A 20,248-nucleotide genomic window follows, 5' to 3' on the forward strand; every position below is an offset into this window, starting at 1 on the left:
GTTCAAGATATGAAAAAATCAGGGTACGAAAGCTGCTTCGGAACGGATTAATTTCATATCCTGAGGCACTACTGTATTTGCAAATACTAATCTGTATTGTGTGTGTACGTTTAATTAAAGCTTAATGTACTATGTATATAATTATACTCATTTAATACATAATATAAACTGATTTTTTGCACTTATGGAAACAGTAACAAAAAGTCTGCTTCCCTATGGCAGAGTGGGATCCATGAGGTTTCAACTTATTTTTTAATTTAATACAAAACTATACTTTTCATTCTAGATCAAAGTCTTGCAAGAAAGAACTGTGGACAAGAATCACAAATGCTCTACAGCAGTCTCCAGCTGTATGACCTCAGTCCTCTTTAGGTGACAGCCGTGCAGGAGCAGTGGCAACAAGGCGCATCACTCTTGCTCCCATCTAGGTTTGACAGCATTTTGGTAGTCATGGTTTTATTACAATTGCCCAGCTTCCGTTAGGAAAAGGACCTTATTACATCATAGACTGAAATCTTCTGTAACATCATTGTTACGTTTGGTCTGTCCTCGTTCCAATCCCCCATAGGCAAGGTAGTAGTATTATAACTGTGGTATATGTCATGATTGCACATCTTTCTTGCAAGTGAAGTTGTAAATAAATTATTCATAAATACTGTGATGCTCCAGTGCATTGTGGTGGATGTCAGTGAATTCATATGTATGCATTTTGTAAATAAGGAATTTTTTTAACTGTAACAGAGGATAATTTGATACTTGAAATTCATATCAGAATGCATCTAACCCTTGGGATGATTTTTTTTAAATTAATTTTTTTTCTTCACGCATCATCTTACTGCCCTGAAAAAATGAAGGAAAATTATAAGGTGTAAAAGACTTCCTATTGATGTTGAATCCACATTTTAACCTGCTGGAGCACTTTAAGAATTGAAAAAGGATAAAGTTATTCTATTGTGCAGAGATTGCAGGTCCCTTTGACCCCAGAATCACTAGATCGTCCATGTGTAACCATAAGCCAGTGATGAAATAATAATCATTTGTAAGTTTAAAAAAATAGTGTCTGTCACACCAGAGTTGGAGAAATGACAGTTGTGTACTATAGTGTCTTAAAACCGCTTCCTTGATATATGTATGGAAGGTAACATTAAAGTCATGGGTTTAGAATTAGTCTGTAAGAAGGGATGAATGTGTGGATTCTAAGAAAACAGATAAGGCAGTCTTTAAAATCTGCTCAATGAATTGCTCTTTATATTTGTTTTGGGGGAAGGGAATGGAAGGGCAATATTTTTAAAACATGATCAGGGTGAATATGTATATGTTTTATTTATATATATCTTAAATATATATAAGCACCTTGGAGCGATACAAAAATTACTCAGTGGAATTCCTTGTTCTTGTCCAGATAAATGTCATTAGGTAATTAGTGTAAAGTCTTTACCATATAGGGATTTTGCATTCTTCTTGTGGTTCAACTGGAATTATAATTTTTTGACAGAAGAGTGTAGGGATATAGCAAATATTTCTGTATTGTCAAATCTTTTTTGAGCTTGGAAAGATATTAGTTTGTAAAACTATTATTTGCTTTTAAAGATTTTAGGCATGACATTAAAATGTCACATTTGTCTTTGTAAATACATTAACTTTGTGTGTGTGTGTCTTCGTCCACTTTTAATGCCAGCCAGTCAGGGGACAAGTAATCCTGATCTCATTAGATTGATAAAGTCAACCCAGCTTGTTTGTTTTGTGTGTTGGAACCGTTTGATCTTAGTGTGTAGTAGAGTAACGGGTCATTATTTCTCTTTGCACGGAGGTGTGTTTAGTTAAACACCTCTGTAAAAATCTTTTTCTTATTTATTTTAATTTATTTATTTAAATTATTGTAACATTACATTAAAGTGAAGGAATACGTACTGAGAGGAGCTGTTGGTAGTAGTACATATGTGAAAAAGGAGAGAAAGCTGTTTTTATTGTGAATACATACATTATATAGAGCTTATCTATAGTGTTCTTCAAGTGGTGTATAAGTAGTTATCAAGTATAGAAGTGGAATTCTTTTCTTATTCTAACAAAATGCAACTTTATTTAGGAAAACCAAAAGAAAATATTGATCTACAAAACAGTGAATGTTTTGAATGTTTTTTCACAAAAAGCAGTAAGCACACACAGAGTAGCTTGCGATTTGATGTACTTTTTTCAAGTAAGCAAACTAATTGTTTCCCCTTCTTGTACCCACTTCCCTTTTTCATGTGTCAACATTTTAAAAGTAGGTCAGAAAAGTTTTGTCATGATCTCATTTGATGTTTTTGAAGTGACTAAGCATACAACACCCTAGTTGGCCATTGGGAAGTCTGGATATTGTTTTCTTTTAATTTTTTCTTAGCTTTCCTATGAAAACCAAGAAGGCTGTGTTTTGGGTTTGTATAAAAACTAATTTTGTTGTAAAAACAGTATTACTGATTGCAGATTACTCTCATTTTAAAGCTGTTCCTTGGTTTGAATACAATGTTCACATAGATTTTAACTCATCTGTTCAAGAGTGAATGATATGATAGTGTTAGTGGGTTTGAATAAGTTTGATAAAATGTGATCTTGAGAAGAAAATTTCATTCTTGCAGTCAGGTTAAGATTTCATTAAAGACAAAAATAAAAATTAAGTCTACCCCTACACTATATTAAATGATTGCATTTGGGATACCTGTGCAAAACATTGGCAATATACTTGTGTAACCAAAAAGCCTTCAGTTAATTAATTCAATGTTTTACATACAAGTCACCCACCAAAACATGCTGTTAATTGATTCAGTAGTCCACATAATTTGTCTAAATGCATAGGGCTAAAATTAATTTGGTATTACTAATGTATGTCAATCAGAAAGCCTGCAGTCTGCCAGTACTTATTGCATAAATCTGTTGAAGGTATAAATTACTTGAAAAAAAAAATGTTTATTGGGTATAGTTTATAAAAGTTCAGATCTGCATCATTTTAGGTGATGATTATTATTGCTAAATTCTGTGGGATTAAGGAGAGCAGATATAGCCATAGCCATTGTGAAATGACTAGTCCTTTCATAAGTGACCTGGTATTGGTGTAAACATGAAAAATTATGCACTACTAGAACATTGTAGTTTATTAATTGCAAAGTTTTAAAAAATCATGGACTTGATTTTTAATGTAGATATGCATTCTACATAGAATTTAATATCATTGTTACACTGCCGTTTTTGTCAGAAAGTATAGTATATTAAAAAAAAATTTAAGACAGTTTGGCCCTACTGATTAGATGATTTAACGTAATGATATGGAGAATTGAACATAGTGGCAGTGTCTATAGCTGTTTAAGATTACTATATGGAATCTCTTCCTTTGTTATTTCTGAAACTTTTCAAAGTGCGATTTCCTAGTACAGGAAAGTTAACTTATCAAATAGTATTGAAATGTTTCTAATACTGATAAATTTTGGATGTTACTTAGCTACAGTTAGGAATGCTTTTTTCACCTTTCTTTTGCTGTCCTTTGTCTGTTTCAGATATGGACATGATTAGAGTTGTTGCAATTTGTTTCTCATCTATGATTACCTAGTTCAGTGACTCTTCCTTTCCACTGCCCAGCTTTAGAATTTTTCCATATTTTGCCTTCAGTTTATATAATGACTTGCCGTTCAGTAGTTAGGTGGAGCCACATTTTTTATTTTTTTTTTTTTTTCCCATTTAGGACCTAAGTTTCATAGGGCATTTAAGCAGTGGAACTTCTCCTATGGTGTCAGATTAAATAGAACAGCTAATCCAGGGAACACTTTTAATAGTTTAATTCAACGGCATTAAAGAAGCACTATACAAAGCATTTGTAGTCCTGAAGTTTAATAGGTTTTCAACATCATCACTGATGAGAACCGTAATGCCTTTATTTTATTATTGTGCAAGCTGCTTTGCTTATGAATTAGAAATATATAAAAAGCTACAAAGTGTATCAATATGGTCGAGAGACTTAAGAATCTTATAAGGTAATTGAGGTTTACTCGATTGAGAAGCTTTGGAATGGTTTGCTCAAATTAGAATTTTACTGTATAACTAAGTAACACAGATTTTCTTGGCTAGGTTTTCATAATCCCAGTACAATCCTGGGAGGAATTTAAAGCATCAAAAATAAGGAGGCAACAGAGCCAATGAAAGCATGTAGGAACTTCAGGGTCAGACTTCAGATTAAGAGATATGTAATAGAGATATTATTGATGCAGTGTTACATTTGCTAATAGTTGTCTTGGTTTGTGTATTAACTTTACTCCAGATGATAAGGGCATAGGGTTGCTGTTGACAATGGAGATTTTGGTATTAATTTTGTCAACATTTTGTGAAATATAAAAAAAAATCTGTGAAAAAAATTTACAGAATTTCTTTAAAGAAAAACAACCCATTTATTCTCTTAACTGAAATATGCACTGTAAATACTGGATACTGATACTAATCATATTTTCAATGCATGAGTGTACTGTGGTATCTTCAGTATACCAGTGAGTAATTGGTGTGTATACAGCTGACAGTGTTATTAGTGTGTGGTTCAAATTTTGGTTTGGGACTTGTATTTTGATTTTTTATGTATTTATTTATTTTTTTAGAGTTCCTGGGGAGTGCACTTTAAGGACTTATGCGGTATCTAATTACAATCCGGGTTAAAGTGCTCCTTGTGAAGATAATAAAGTATACTTTAATCCAAAAGGAATATTGTGAAATGCACATTGTATCTTTTTGTATGACATTAAAATTTCCATCAAAATAATGCTACAGTTAAATTATTAATGATATTTGACAAGATTATTCATAAGTTTTCTCAACTAGTTATGCTTTAAATTGCCAGTTCACAGACCTGACTGCAGATCATTAAAATTGTTGATATCTTTATCACCACTTGATTGAAATAAATATGCAACTTCTCCATACAGTACATAAGTAATTTTTGAAGTTGTTTTCTCAAAAGTCTTACTCGACATTTGTTTTGAAAGATTAGTAAAGCAATCAGTTGGAAAACCCTCAAGTAGTTTAGTTTTACTGTTATGTACTTATGGCCCAAGATTAGCTTGACTTGACTATATTTCATGGAATGAATGCTAAGAACACAGTTTGATGTGTAGCAACTATTTAAATGATGCCTTATATAGAATTGTCTTCAGATGTTTGCAAGTTCAGGACATAGGCAAAATGTTGCTTTATTATAATTTTTTTTTAACTTCCATTTCATACCAAATCAGTTGTAATAGTCTTTCCTACCGTTTCCTATGTAAATATAAACAAAAACATTGACTTTCACTCTAACAGTATGCCAAAGCAGGAATTTTTTAAATATCTGAAAGGTAGTGATTCATGAAAACTTTATTTTTTATTTTTTTGGAGCTTCAGTATTTTTTTTTTTTAGCTTGAGTAGATTAGGTATTTTGGGATACATTTTTAGAGTTTACAGATTTTAGAATAAAGAATTTTTGTAATTTACAAATAGCAAATGCTGTTTAAATTGAAATTAGGAGGTAGGTAGAGATACAGGGACTACTGTGGTTGAAAATAAATTTCAGATGAAAAGTATCTTAATAATTGTGATTTATGGGGAAAACGAAGCAATACACTGCAAACATTATTGCTGACCAAATTGCAGGAACTTCTCTGATGAAATGAATGACATTGCCCCTGAAGACCATAAATAGTGTCGTACCTTTAATTAGTGTTATTTTTAAATTTTTTATTTATTTTTTTTTATTATTTTTGAGGTAAGAGGTTTCAAGTCACTTCATCTAAACAGTTTATGCCCCATAATGAAAAAAAATTATAGATTGAATACAGTGTAAGTCAGCATCATTATAGTATTTATTACTTGAAGTAGCATCAGTTAATTCTACTGTTATATGCTGTATAATTTATCTGATTATAGTGACAGCTCCCATTTTAGGTGTTTAAAATTATTCTAGCAAATTTGCAGGTTTTTCATTATTATTATAGTACTATAGTATTTAAGCTAAAACGGATGGAAAACTGAATTAAGTTTTTAGCATTTTGGAAACTCCATCGGATTGAATTAGGACTGTATAGTTGCTCAAAATATTTCTCTAGTATTTTGCATACCTGTATCTTTTTCCTAACTTTGGGTGCTGTTTTGATAAAGAGAATTAAGGCATAGAGGAGAATTTGTATTTGTAGGCTAGAATGAAATTTTCAACAATTAAGCCACAAGTTGAAATATCTTGTTCATCATTTCTCATATTACAGTTTCCAGTCTTTTCCTTTCTGTAGACATCATAGAAGCTTATTCATGTTGAGTTTTAAACCATTCTGCCTACATGTTTAAACTCAGGTGTAATACTTTAGATATTTGATATCCATTTCTCCTATTCTACTGCCTTTTTTATATTGTACTCTAAGATTTACTAAGCAACATCCTGCTGAGTCTGTCCAGTGAGCTTGCAACATTAATAATCTATAAGGGTTAGTGTACTGATTTTCATTCTAGTAGTTTCTTTTGTTAAAAAGGAATTCCACACAATGCACCACTTACACAGCATGAAAGATTAGTGTATAGTTGCTGTCACTTGTATTTTCTGAGGAAAACTTAAAATTTATTTTTCTTACGAAGTTGCATATGCACTGCAATAGGCAGGTTTCTAGTTCAAGAGAAATTGTCCATGGCAATTTGACATGCCATAGGCTGAAGCATGCACTAATCTTTCTGCAACCTTTTGTTGTCCCCTTTCTGGCTTGTTGCTCTGTCTCTTGTAGTGTTTCCTATGATTAATATCTAAGATTTTCTGCATTTAATACATAGGATTGGATTAGATGTCTTGTTTAACCTTTTCAGATAGAAATAATATGAAAAAATATTATTTTTTCTAAACGAACGATAGAATACACGCGTTGTTAAGAGACACATTTTATAAATGTGAAATTAATATTGAAATAAACAGACACCATGAATGGTTTTTGCAACATTCAGGTATTTTTTAATGTGATAATATATTATTAAGAGTTCCACATAGTGAGATTTTGATGTGTCACAGATTTGAAGTAAATACATTAGCTTTTTTCTTGAATGAAAATATGTTTAGATAATAAGAGGAATAATTAGCTTCTTTCCAGCAGCACAACCAGTAGCGGCGAGCAACATCTGAAATGCTTGCACGCGTCTCATTTTTAGATGGTCATTAAGGGCCTTTCATATCACCTTAGCCCTTATTTATTTCACATTTATGGTGTTCTGCAGTAATAGATGATACAGTATGCATAGTTAGTTGTTCATCTTAAGATTTTTAAATGACCCTCGATGCTATTAGGATGTGCAGTTAGAAAGTAATTTCAAGGTAGTAGTAGTGATTGTTTAGACTAGTTAGAGAGATGATAATTAAGCAGGAAATATTAAAAGTACAAGAATAAGGGAGAGAATCCAGAGTTAAAAAAAAAATAAATAAAAAATCAAGCATATATATACATTGTGTATAATAAGCAAACTGAGGTTTAGACACAAGCGATTATTGTTAGACTATTGATGTTATAGTCATACAGATATTTTATCTTTTGTACTGTGCATTCAAGAAATTAAGAGGTTGTCTCCCTTTCAGTACTTTGCATCATTGCATTTGCAGTCTAGATGTATGTTGCCTTTTGTATTTTGTGACCAAATTACCAAAGTGGCAATTGGTTGGACTAGTATGAGAAAGGAAATATTGGTAACTTGTAAAATTAGATTTTTCATGCAACAATTTTTTCCCCCTTCACCAATCTCCTCTCTGCCAAGTTTTCATTTGGTTTGGCTCTCACTTTACCCTTACATCCAGAAGATTTTTTAAACATCAGTGGTATTAATGTACATGGCTCTCTTAGTTTTTACTGTTTTTGTAGCTTGTCTTGCACTATAAAGTATTCCAACAGGAAATGACCAGAATGTTTAATACATGTACTAGATATTGTTTCTCAATGAAATATTTTTTCAGATGTTTTGTCAGACTTAATTTCAGGTTCATATAATTATTAAGTGGTTTAAATTTTCCAGTATTTAATATTTGGGTGTCTCCATACCTTTCACACATCATGTTAAAAGTTTAATAAACTTTCTGGTCTGGATAAATCCCATTATAATAGCAGCAATTTAGGCATAGATGTTTTTCCCCCAATTCACTTAATATTTTGGACAAAAAATGTTTTTATTTTACCCCTTTGAGTTTGTCTCTGTTGATTATTTTTACTGTTGTTTAAATTCTCTCCTGTGGTTAGAAGTGTTAAAAGATATTCCTAAAAAGTACAAGGTGCCCTGTGTGTCAGTTTTGCTTCAATAGAGATCATTAAATTAATAAGAGTTGCCTAGTTTTTTCTGTAATTTACAAGATATTGAAAAGGATAAGGTTGCTAAAATTATATCATCATGAGAAGCTACAGAAAGTTTTAGGTTACAAATTATTAAGGCACATAAAATTTGCGTTAATGAATACTCAAGTCCGTTACAGTATGAGTATATCTAGATATGGAGACTGTACCTGCTTAACTATTGTAACTCTTGTTTTTCCCCCATGACTCCATTTTGCACATCCAGTGTAGTTTTCTGGTTTTTTGCTTCCTGGTTCTGGAAAAAATAAGTCCAGCTGCAGATTAATTCTCCTTCCTACATCTCAATAATAATCCTTAAGGCAACAGTATCTTCTTCCGCTCAATGGCCTGTCACATTTACTCAGAATCTGTATTTAAAAAAAAAAAAAAAAAAAAAAAAGTTTGCACTTTGTTTGGCTCACCTTTTGTGTCACATTCATTTAATTGAATGTATACTGTTCCTGTCTTCCTATTTGTACCTAAATTTTTCAGTTTTATTGTTACACCTTTACCCTGTATATTTTATATACTGAGATTATCTTGGGCCTCCTAGTTTTTATCAAACTTAATACTGTACTTATTTCCTTTATTTTAGTACCGTTCCTGTTCTTAGCTTTATATTATACTGATAATCAGTATGTTAAGTCTATTGTGAATTCCTGATTTTACCTTTTACCTTCTAAATGCTTCCTGCAGTGTTTGGTAGATTAGAGGGCTGTGTCACCATTTTTGAAATCCAATATTGTCAGTCTCTGACGATCTTCGAGCATAGCAAGGTTATTAGAGGTCTAAAATTCTGTATTATGCAGCCTGTCTTATTTCTTGATGCTAATCTAGTTGCATTTTATTGGTGACCAGATTATAGCTGAAAATAGAAGAGGACAATTTTCAAAATAAGATATGAAGATTTGAAAAATTGTAATAATTTTTTGTTCTAATAGTTTAGCACTTATAGAACAGTGAAGTAGTATCCCATTATGTTGTTTATGGCTCCTGAGTCTTCATTTTTCTTGCACCTCTGTCTTTGAAAAAGAAAATCAGTTTTAGAGTAAATATGACAGGTATTAATATTATTAATATAAGGAAATTGCTCATTATAAAAGTCATAAGTTTAAAACTTTCATAAATGCAATTTAGCAGCTCTAGCTTTGACCTGTCAAATTAGAAATAAAAAAAAGAGGGATAATGGCAAATCCTAATAGACCTTACTTAGCAGTTGCAGGATGTTGATTTTGGTCCTGCACAGAAAACTTAATTTTCCAATGCATAACATGAATGTTGATTTCAACAATATGGTTAAAAGATATTTTTCCAACTCCTGCGGGGTTTGCTTTCTTTATAAAGGCCAATGAACAATTTCCATCTTTTTAGTGCCATGTAAAGTTGTGGGTGTTGCAGGCCACTTTTCTTGCCAATTCTTGAAGGAAAAATCATTGCTGTTTAATATTAGTATACAATTTTCTTCTCTCCAACAAATTGAAATTTTAATAGATACTGAATAAGAAACTACTTCATTTGCAGTGGCAATGAATAATATATGTTGCATTCACATTAGGAGTTACACTAGCTCTTTGTCTTTTGTACAGTAGTAAGAGTTACAGGTGGATAGGCTGTTCTGCAATATTAACATAACAAGGGAGAATATTTGTACAGTATTAGCAGCTATACAGGGACAACACAGATTAAGTTTTAACATATAATGTATAGTATATATGTAAGAAAACATGGAGTGTGGTCAGCTGAATACAGGAAAAATATTTAGAATTGTGCTGACTGCTTGACTACACTTCACTTGTGGACATGATTTCATAACACCACTGGATGAAATCAATTTAGTTGATGTGTAATTTTGGAAAGGTAACATTATATTGTTATGATCACTAAACAACTTGTCATTGGGCACACATGGCTTAAATTCTATAATTTCCATGTAGACAAAAATGCAAAAATATAAAGAAGTTGAGATCAGATTGTTTTGCATTCGTAGTTTTTCTATTGTTGCCACATTAGGGAAATTCTGCTGAAGTCAGTGTTTATCATGTCATATCTTGAAGGTGAATTCCTCATAAAAGTAATGGGTGTTCTCACCAGAGAATGTTTGTAGTACAAATTGGGATAATATTTGCAAATCCCTTTTCATTCTTTGGAGCTTGACAGGGCGAATACTTGATACATTTAGCTTGGAATTTAGATACAGTATAATGTTTTTGTTTTCTACCAAGACACCAAGTATTTTGCTATTAATCAGATAAATGTTGGAACTGCTTATCTCATTCACAACTGCAGAATAAGTTCTGTGAAATTGCAGGTTCCATATGTTGTTTAATTTATCATTGCAATAGTAACTTTAGCAAATATTTTGTGAGGAATCCACTTTTTCACTTGGCAAATGAAGAGGTTGACACTTTGAGAAGTAAGCCATTAATTTTGAGGTGCTACAGTAGTGTAAACGTCAGGCATTGTACTGAATATGTTGGCTTCTATTTAAAAAATAAATAAATAAAATAAAAACATTTTGGTTTCTTGGATTTCAACTATATCTGTGGTTTATATTTGATCATGTTTGTAAACCGAGTCCTTGTTTTTTAATTTTTTGTCATTGCCCCCTTGTGCAAAGCTTCCTGACTATCAGTGTATTAGTTGCTGGATATGTTGAAGAAAAACTAATGTGAAATTATGAACGGTAGTCCTATCTTAACTATGGAAGACATTCCAGTTCAGTGGTTTTCTTTTTTTTTTTTTTTAACACAAACGTCATGTGATTCCTTATAAGGAGGACAGCAACCAGTTTTATTCCAAATGGTTTTTGTATCTAGGTTTAAGCTTCCACGGGTGTTTCAGCAATCAATATTGCTTTTCATGGAATGGAATGGTGTTGTTTGGGTTCTCATACAGTGCTTACATTTTTATTTTGTCTTTTTCCCCATGTACTTGGAATACTGCATCATTAGAATTTCACTTTTATGGGTTTTTGCTGTAATGTGCTAGTAAAGTTTTTACTGTAGACGCCAGATATTCACAGTTTTGCAAAAATGCACTTAAATTGTATTTTTGACAGGAAATGACGAGCTGTGAGCATAATGTATTTTATTTTATACATCTTTGCATAATGAAAACTACAAGCATATTAAACAATAATGCTTCCATTCTGTGCACTATAAATTTAGTTACATGATACGTTTCATCCTGTTCATGAGTTTTCACTTAGGAGCTGTAACAAATTTATCCGGTCAGTAATTACATTATCATGGTTATCCTTACATTTTCTTTTCTATAATAGAAAACTGTTGCTTATAATAACATAAATCTTAGGTGTAATTTACACAGTGCAAGTTGATAAACTGGGAAGCTTGGCTTTTAATGCTGTCCCTTTAAAGGAATCGGACACAATGCTTCCAACCATTTCGTTCACATGAATGTAGCTAGAATTTGGATAGCTATACGTATTGTATCTCATTTTTTATTTGCCAAATTCCTCCACCTTGTTTTTTTTTTTTTTTTTTTTTTTTTTTTTTTTTTTTTACCTAAGATGATCAGGTTAGTTTCTGCATGCAGATTTGCCTATACAGTCAGTGATATTTTGTAATCAGTCTTCCTTCTGTGTTACTAATTTTTTATCCTTATACAGTCTTGTTTTTGTGTCCCTTTTCCAAAAACCCCACTTTTTTTTCACTATACATTTTAATCATTTAAAGAACAGTTGCAAATAACTTGGAGAAATGTAGTACAGTATCTTGTAAATTTAATGGCACAATACTTGGTGTCTGAAGTTATTTTCCTTTCACCCTCCAGTTGTGTCCTGTCTTATGTGTAACAATACAATAATTCAAGGTATGCAAATCATCTCGTGCTACTTATCTCAGGATAGATGTTTAATTCTCTCTCTGTTGTTGCTCTAGGTATCATATGTTTTGCTATACTGTATTTGAATTCATATTTGTTCGACCATCTGCATTTGTTTCATTGTACAGTGCATACTTGAATAAGCAGATTCAATTGAATTACCAATGTAGAGGAATTTAGAATTTTGTGAATTTTATCTCAATGTGTTCAGTTCTAGTTACGTTTCTGAAGTTGGTATAGAATTTTAAAAAGTTGGTAAAATATCAAGTTGATGAAGCTCTCATTTGCTTGAAATAGGCGCTGGAATTATTATGAATAACTCCAAGTTTTTGTCAAAAAAACAAAGATTGCACAATCATTGGTATTTCTACTCTTAATAAAAGGAAAATTTTCAGTGCATGAATTTTCAAAGTATGTTAAGTACTATATTTTTCCATGTCAGAATATCCTATTAAGTTTTAATAGTGAAAAGAAATAAAATTCCTTTAAATCTAGTAAATTTTTTATATTATTTCTTTGGTGTACATATCTTTCCCTTTGAATAGTTCAGTGCTTTGTTATTGTCATCTTAATCTGTCCTAAAAAGTAATGTGTTGGTAAGTGGCACATCTTGATATATTTTTGTACCATTAGTGTTAAAATTATAATACCGTAATAGAAAGAATCAATATGCATTAAATTTTGTTATTACATTCAAATCACTTTATAAAATTAATACCAGGACTGTTCAGTAAGCTCTGTTGTAACCATGGTTTTAAATGTTCAAAAGTTGGCTTCAGATATTACAGTCTTAATAGTTACTGTATCATTTTGTTGAAAATTTTGTTTTGAAAGTCATGATTCTGTTGGTTTTATAAGTGTGCAAGGTGATTCGGTAAATTATGGTACTTATTTGACAGAGCTTATTGGCAAGGTTGCCTGAAATTCCAAAGTTTATGTATCATAGTAAGAGATTTTGAAGTCTTATTTATCACAAAGCAAAATTTATGAATTTTACTTTCTAACTGTTGGCAAAATTGTTCCTGTTTTCCAATTTTGTGCTAACACTGAGCAGCTTTAGTAAAAAATTATATTGGAAACAAGTATATGAAATTTTCTTGAATACTGCAGATTATGAAAGTACAAGAACTTTTCCCAGTTTATTACTCAAAAGATCATTTGCTACTTACTCTCTCAGATTAGTTATATAAATGTGCTATAAAAGATTACATTTTTTTTAATTGTTGCTGTGGAACTTTATATCTAAATCATGGTATCTAGTGGTAACTTATTGTAATTCACTTATCACTTGCCAAAAGAAATTTTCAAATATTTCATATCACTGCTGATTCATTGTAGTCTTACCATTACTCAAATGTCAAATTAGCTAAACTCTTCATGGTGATAGATGCTTTGTCTTAATTTGCAAATATTATTCTTGCCACTTTTATCATCATTGCTTTTTATTGATGATACCATCTAATGGAGTGAAAAACAATAACCCTATAATAGGAATGTAATGCCTTGACAAGGCAACTGAAACTGTGCGGTGCATAATAATTTTTAACCCTTGGTGTGGTTTTATCTTTCAATGAGGCTTTTATTTACAAAATTGAAATTTGGTGTAATTCAATTCTTCATTTAACTTTTAAATGAAGTTTTTGCATGGAATATGAAACAACTCATGGTGTTTTCAGGTGCTTTTATCTACTTTTGTTTAGGATACCCTGAATTAAGAGAGATTACTGTATATTCAGTCTCCAGTTATGACTTAGCAAGGTGTATGGTATTATTTGTAATCAATGGAACTTTAGATTTGTGCAGTGCATTGATTTCAGTTGTCTCATCAAAGTTACACTTCTAAGTCTCAGTTGCTTTTTTTTTTTTTTTTACTTCATCTGTGCATCACCAATTAAAAGCAGTATGTATAAATTAGAGGTTGCAGAAATTTCCCCAGCTGAAAACAAAGGAATGTGTCACATTTGGTGGGTTATGGCTGATTAGACATTCATGTAATGAGTAGACAGTAGCCTCTTTAAGTGATGTAAGGATTTTAATTTGTTTACACTTTTAGATGGTGTGTTGTAGAAGTGGATTTTAAACAGGCAGTTAGAGGAGAAAGACAAGGATTCCACTTAGGCATTCCGTAGAGAATATACATAAAAGAAAAATTAAAAAAAAAAAAAAAAAAATGAGAGTGCAATCCTTGTCTTAAAAGCTCCCAGATTTGTTGCATTTTATTATATAGTAAATGCAATTCTGTTGCATATGGATAACAGTTAACTTGTAGCTGGCTTTGTCGTAGTAGCGTAATGGAAGCTTAGGAGCATTCCCAAGTCCTGAGAGATTTCGCTAGCTTCTTGGGACCTGTCACCTGAGAGAATATTTTTTACCCTTCCGTGAGGTGTAATGCTTGAATCAGGAAGATAATGAGTTACTCCAGATTGCTGTACGAGTTTTGCTGCACACTGATGAATGTTATTGAAAACATGAACTCTGTGCAATGAAGGACTGATTCACATTATCTTCCTAATTCTTAATATTGTCAGATGCTGTTCATTAGTGTTATTTTGTGTCTCAATCTTATGTTCATCAATACATTCTACAGTTATCAAGTGTTTAATTTCTCCTCTCCCTCTCTTTTTGTAAGGAACTTTGGCTCCTAATTTTCTAAGTTTTAGACTCCTGTATACAATACAGTACAGTATGTACGTTACTGATATTATTTAGCTGATTTTAATTATGAATTTAGTTTAATTTTAAATCTCATTCATAATTGCTGTATGTATAATGATTCAATTCTATACCTGAAATTCTTGTTAAAATCACTAGAAATGATGTTTTTTTTTTTCTCTACTTTTTATGTCTGCTTATGGAAAATTCAAATAACAAATGCCCAAAAGTGTTAGTATACACTGTGCATTAAAATTAATCAAATATTACCTTTCAATAGTGGAGTTATCAGCATTATTACTGGATAAAGAAAAGTCAACCTTAAAGTTTACATATTCTGTTCATAATGGTCTGCATTTGTAGTCAGAATGATTAAGATGCAGCTTGATTTCATACTAAAGTAAAATTTGAAAATTAAAAAAATGCTTACTCTATAAAGCAATATAGTGGCATCATTTTAATGCTACAAAAGCAACATATAATGAAAATTATTTGTATGGTTTAATATGATCAAGAGCTGCTTTTAATAGGCAAGATTTTACAAAAACATTAGGTCTGTTTTTCCTGACAGTACAAAAGCTCACTACTTTTAAAGCACCAATGTGTAAAATGAATTATAAAGAGGAAATTTGGCGTGACCTCCGAGAATAAAAATAAAAAAAAGGTGAGAGCTCAAGGGAACATTCATTGTGTGTAGACAAGTTCAAGAACAGTAGTCAGGCCAGCCATGATCAATACCCGAATCTAAGGAAAAGAATGCAGGAAATACATTGAGTATGTCAAGAATTTTGCAAGTGTGTTTAAATTCTTGTATAAAATGCAATTTTTTAAAATCAATGTGACAAGCAAATACAGTAAATGAAAAAGGTAACGGGCATAGAAAGCTTAAGAAATATGAGATGAGGAGCTTATGTAAAAAAAAAAAGTTACAATTTTTTATCGCTACCTTAGTTGGCATAAAGAAAAATGAGAATGCTGACACAGCAAGTAAGAGCTGCAATACTATGACCAGATCAGACATAACCAAACAAATCACTAAGTAATTAACAACTCTGGAAAATATAGTTTTGTAAATGGCAGTTTATGGAATAGTGAACTAGATAACAATATATACTATGTAAACAGCACAAACCCATAGTCAAAATATGGGATTCCTCGAACCAAAAGAACGCCACACCAGAAGTCATTTCCCTCTTCAAATTGATCAATTTGATTGACTCATGAATGCTCAATGAATAATCCGCATGACCCAACCCCTCTCCATGCAGAGAATGCAGGCCAACACTCGTTATACCCATCTTGCATGAATCTCCAAACTTGACAGCGCCTCAGGGGCGTGATCGGTATGTTCTTGGCTTGCCACCTCGGTGGCCGCAAGTTCGATTATCAGGCATTCCATTAAGGTGTGAGGGATGTGATTTCTGGTGATAGAAGTTCACTCTCGACGTGGTTCGGAAGTCATGTAAAGACGTTGGTCCTGTTGCTGAATAACCACTGGTTCCATGCAAAAAAACAACATACAAACAAACTTGAACTTCAGTTAATGAAAAGTTGTGGTCTTAATCAAACAAATTTTGTTAGACGATCATTTTCATTTTATCCACTGATCAAATTTTTACATTTGCAAATTATTGAATAAAATCTAAATAAAATTACTAAAGATAACCCCTTTAGACCAGCTTGATAAGAGGTCAGTATTTTGACTGAAGGCTGATTAAACTACGTACAATATAACAGGTATGTAGATGGATTTGCCATAGGTTACAGTGTGAGGAGAGAGAGTGTATTTGTATTAACTAGAAGAGGAATATGCAGCTAATATAAACTTATATTTCTGGGCTCAGCCCGTGTCGCTACGTGAAATGTCCTTTTAGCACACATTTCTAAGGTAAATTAATGCTAACATACCAGAAAAAAAGCTAAAATGGAAATGCCAGAATATTCTGGCTCGCTCACCTTATATAAAAGGTGTCGGTATAGTTTCTGGGGCGAGTGAAACCACTACCACGGGTCTCTTACCATTTAGATTCATCCCTCTTCGAAATCCCTCTACCAGAGAGGGGTCGATGCAAGGGCCACTCCCAGCTACGACTACAACTAGTGCCTCCAACGCTACCACCAGCGCCTCTACCGGTCATCCTTTTCGTTAGCACCACCCAGATCGCACGTTTTTCTCGCTCTGTGTTTTGTGCTCGCTTTTTGGGTTTTATATCACCATGGAACGTCAAGCTATCGCTGCATCCAAGTTAAGTACTGCTAGAAGTGTTTCATGTCTTTTTAGCCAGGCAAGGGCCCGTTTAACCTTTTTATTTCGGTTATGAAGACGGCGTCCCGAACGGCTTTGTTACCGAGTCGCCCTGTGCGGCTCACTCCCATGTGTTTCATTATTTTGTGCTTCTTTCGGTCCCCTATACCGATTGTGCTAGAATATTTTAGCAGTACATGTTTATCATTGTGGTTTTGCAGTTTTGACGTGTTATTTTTATTATACATTTCTTTACACGGGGGTTCCTGGAGTTCTCACAAGCTCGTAGCCTACATCGCTCCTATTAGCTCAGAGTTCATGCATGCATGTTCCTTTGTATTTAGGTCTATGATAGGCTCCCTTAGGACGTACGTCCTTTCTTTTGGTCCTGAGCCACCCTGGCCACCGCCCTACGTTCCTACGTATCAGCATAGGCCAGCTGCTTTGAGTTGCTAGTCATCCTCCCTTCTTGGTTGGCCCGACCTAGCTTCTCCAGGACTATTCTTTCTCTTATCCTCGATTTTCTTCCTTCCCCCTGTGTTTTTGATAGGATGTTTTTGTATTCATGCCTTTCGAGATGGTTCGAGGTGGCCTAGGCCACCTCAGACCGCTTGGTCTGTCTCACCGCGTGGCTCACACCACGTCCGCGACGAGGCCAGGCAATCACCGTGAGCCTCCCAGCGTCAGTCCCTCACGCTTCCTCTCCCCTCCAGGGGGGGGAGATCTGCTTGTTCACATTGTCCCTGGCAAATGATCCGAGCTCCCTCCCTTCTTCCCCCCCTCCACGGGGGGGATACGGGAGTTAGTAGGGGGACACGCGACGCTGGCTTGGCTCGCACCACTCTCATCTTTCTGTATCGAGGGGTTTCCCTGCTCGGCCGAGCCTATGTTGGCCACCAGGCTCGGCTGCGCTCGGATCTCCTTGGTTCTCGAGCCGAGCTCTCTCTCACCCAGAGTCACCATCCTTCCCGCTCCAGCGGATAGGGGCTCCGGCACCGCCAGGCCCTAAGTTTGGTGACTGTAGAGGAGCTCCGCCATGTATCTTTACTGTTGCATGTTTACATTTATTATGTTTATTGTTTATGTACATCCTTTATGTTAGCTAAGTCGGCAGAGACCCCGCTCACCACCCGGGTTCACTACCTACTTATTCTAATACTATTTTACAGCAGAGTCATCCTCCCTGCCATTAATTGCTGGTCCCCTCCTGCTCCTCCCCCGCCGTTCTCGTACTCCTCATTCCGGCGTATAGATTAGGTACTTCTGTTTCGGTGAATTTTTCGTCCTCCGGCAACACCGGGGACACACTGATTCTAGTTTTACCAACTCTATCGGACACCCACCACATTTCACGGCAGGAGAACAGGTAGAGACCAAGCCTTAAATTATCTAGTAACTCCGGTGCACTCCGGTGTTATGATATATCACTTCATGGACTTGGTCCAACTAGTTAGTGTTGATACTCATGTATCATTTCACTTACAGGCCACCCACTGCCAGGAGTCGGGCTGCAACGCCATCCTCCAGGACCCCTGTGGGCACGAGGTCTGCCGGACCCACGCTACTTGCGCCATCCGCTTTGGTGAGCTGGCTGTCTGGCACCATGAGAGCTGCACCATCTGTTATGAGTTGGTAGACCAGGTCTCCTCTGGAGTAAGTACATCGCCGGATACCAAGCCTTCTCACATGTGATTTATTGGCCTATATACAAAAACCTTTTGAGTGATATATCATTCACTGTTGGTAGCTTAAGTTAATCTTAAGTAGCCTTAAGTATTAATCCTGACCCTCTCTTTCAGACTGCTCAAGCGGTCAAGGGTCCGCCCAAACCACCCTGAAGGCCTGGGTCGGCGGGTTCAGTCAGAACGTAACGAAGGGGCAGCCTTACATCTTGGATATGAAGATGGCTGCTCGTCTTCCCCGGCTGCAAACTGACCTCATACGTCGACCCGGAAGCGGCAGCCCCTTACATCGCCACAATTCAGGAGCAGGTGGCATTAGCTGTGGAGGAGCCGGGTAGCCAAGAAGTGATGGAAGAAGTAGCGGCTCTCAACTTAGACCTCGAGCCCATGACGGTAGACGCCGCAGGTAGGAAGGTGAGTGAGGCAGGTTTAGGGGCTCAAGGTTTACCCTTGAGCCATTTTAGATCTTCTCCTGTTCCTTCTTCTTCTTCCTTCCAGGGATTCTCCGAGGATGGGCAATCGGTCAGACCGAAGTCCACCCAGGCGATCCCTAAGGTTAAAGGGAAGCGTGATATCAAAACGCTTCACAAGACTCTGTCTAAGAAGTTTAGTTCGGGTGGCTCTCAGAAATCTCTGGCTCACCATTCCGGCTCACCATCCCGGAGGAGAAAAACCTAGGACTTCTTCACATTCAAAGGGCTCCAGAGGAAAGTCTTCTAAGGACAAGGCTCAGCTCCTACCCGACCCTGAGCCTTCAACCTCAACAGGAGCCCGTCCTAAGACTCCCAGGGAGAAGCGGGAACCTACTCCCTTTGACACAGACTCATTTACTGCAAACATTATGCAGCAAATGGGTAGTCTGGTAGGGAACTTGGTCCAGGACAAGTTCCAAGAAATGCTTTCCCACATCTCTTCTTCCTTGGAGGAGTCAGGCCACTCAATCCGGGCTATCTCGGATAGGCTGGTCACTCAGGAGAACCTCGTAGCAGGTCTCCATGAAAACCCCGCGACAGGTCTTGCACAGCCCGGCATGGCAGCCCAAGCACAGCCGAACTACAATACTCTCCCTCCTTACACGGCGAGTAATCCCTGGAGGATCTCGTCATAAGCCCCCTTCAAGGACGGGATGCCGACGTTGGCGGACTGTGGAACTCGAAGGCTTGAGGTCTTCGAGTTTCACCCAGCAAATTTGCAACCCCCCTTCATCGGTTATGCCTGCCTTATGGAGAGAAGATAAGGTCCCTAAGGAGACGGTGACCTTCGGCCGGGATCAAGCCCAACGAGACTGCTTAGAAGCCTAGAGGATTGGGACTGTATAAATACCAGGGTCCAAGCGTTTAAAAGCGCTTTCACAATGTTCGTAGTGAACGGAGAAACACCCATCCCGTTCACTACGAAGGTGACGGAGCTGACTATGCAGGCCGCTATGAGAGACGAGCCGATGCCGCAGCTCCGGGAAACAGAGCCTACATCGCTCCTCCTCCCTGGTATG

General features: G+C 35.3%; 1 protein-coding gene and 1 long non-coding RNA gene across 8 annotated transcripts in view; one reads left to right on the forward strand and one right to left on the reverse strand.

Annotated features, from left to right (window-relative positions):
- The window catches only part of LOC135222513 (zinc finger SWIM domain-containing protein 8 homolog), a 334,079-nt gene extending 319,312 nt beyond the window's left edge, over positions 1–14,767 (forward strand). For all 7 annotated transcript variants that reach the window (XM_064260601.1, XM_064260624.1, XM_064260617.1 and 4 more), the window contains one exon: positions 287–14,767. In XM_064260601.1, coding sequence (XP_064116671.1) covers positions 287–356 — 70 coding nt within the window. In that variant the 3' untranslated portion in view covers positions 357–14,767. The remainder of the gene's footprint in view (positions 1–286) is intronic.
- The window catches only part of LOC135222581 (uncharacterized), a 92,614-nt gene continuing 81,427 nt past the window's right edge, over positions 9,062–20,248 (reverse strand). Inside the window, exon 3 of the long non-coding RNA XR_010316293.1 lies at positions 9,062–9,199. This is a non-coding gene — a long non-coding RNA (uncharacterized LOC135222581). The remainder of the gene's footprint in view (positions 9,200–20,248) is intronic.

This window comes from Macrobrachium nipponense, chromosome 20, assembly GCF_015104395.2.
Source record: "Macrobrachium nipponense isolate FS-2020 chromosome 20, ASM1510439v2, whole genome shotgun sequence".
Taxonomy (NCBI): domain Eukaryota; kingdom Metazoa; phylum Arthropoda; class Malacostraca; order Decapoda; family Palaemonidae; genus Macrobrachium; species Macrobrachium nipponense.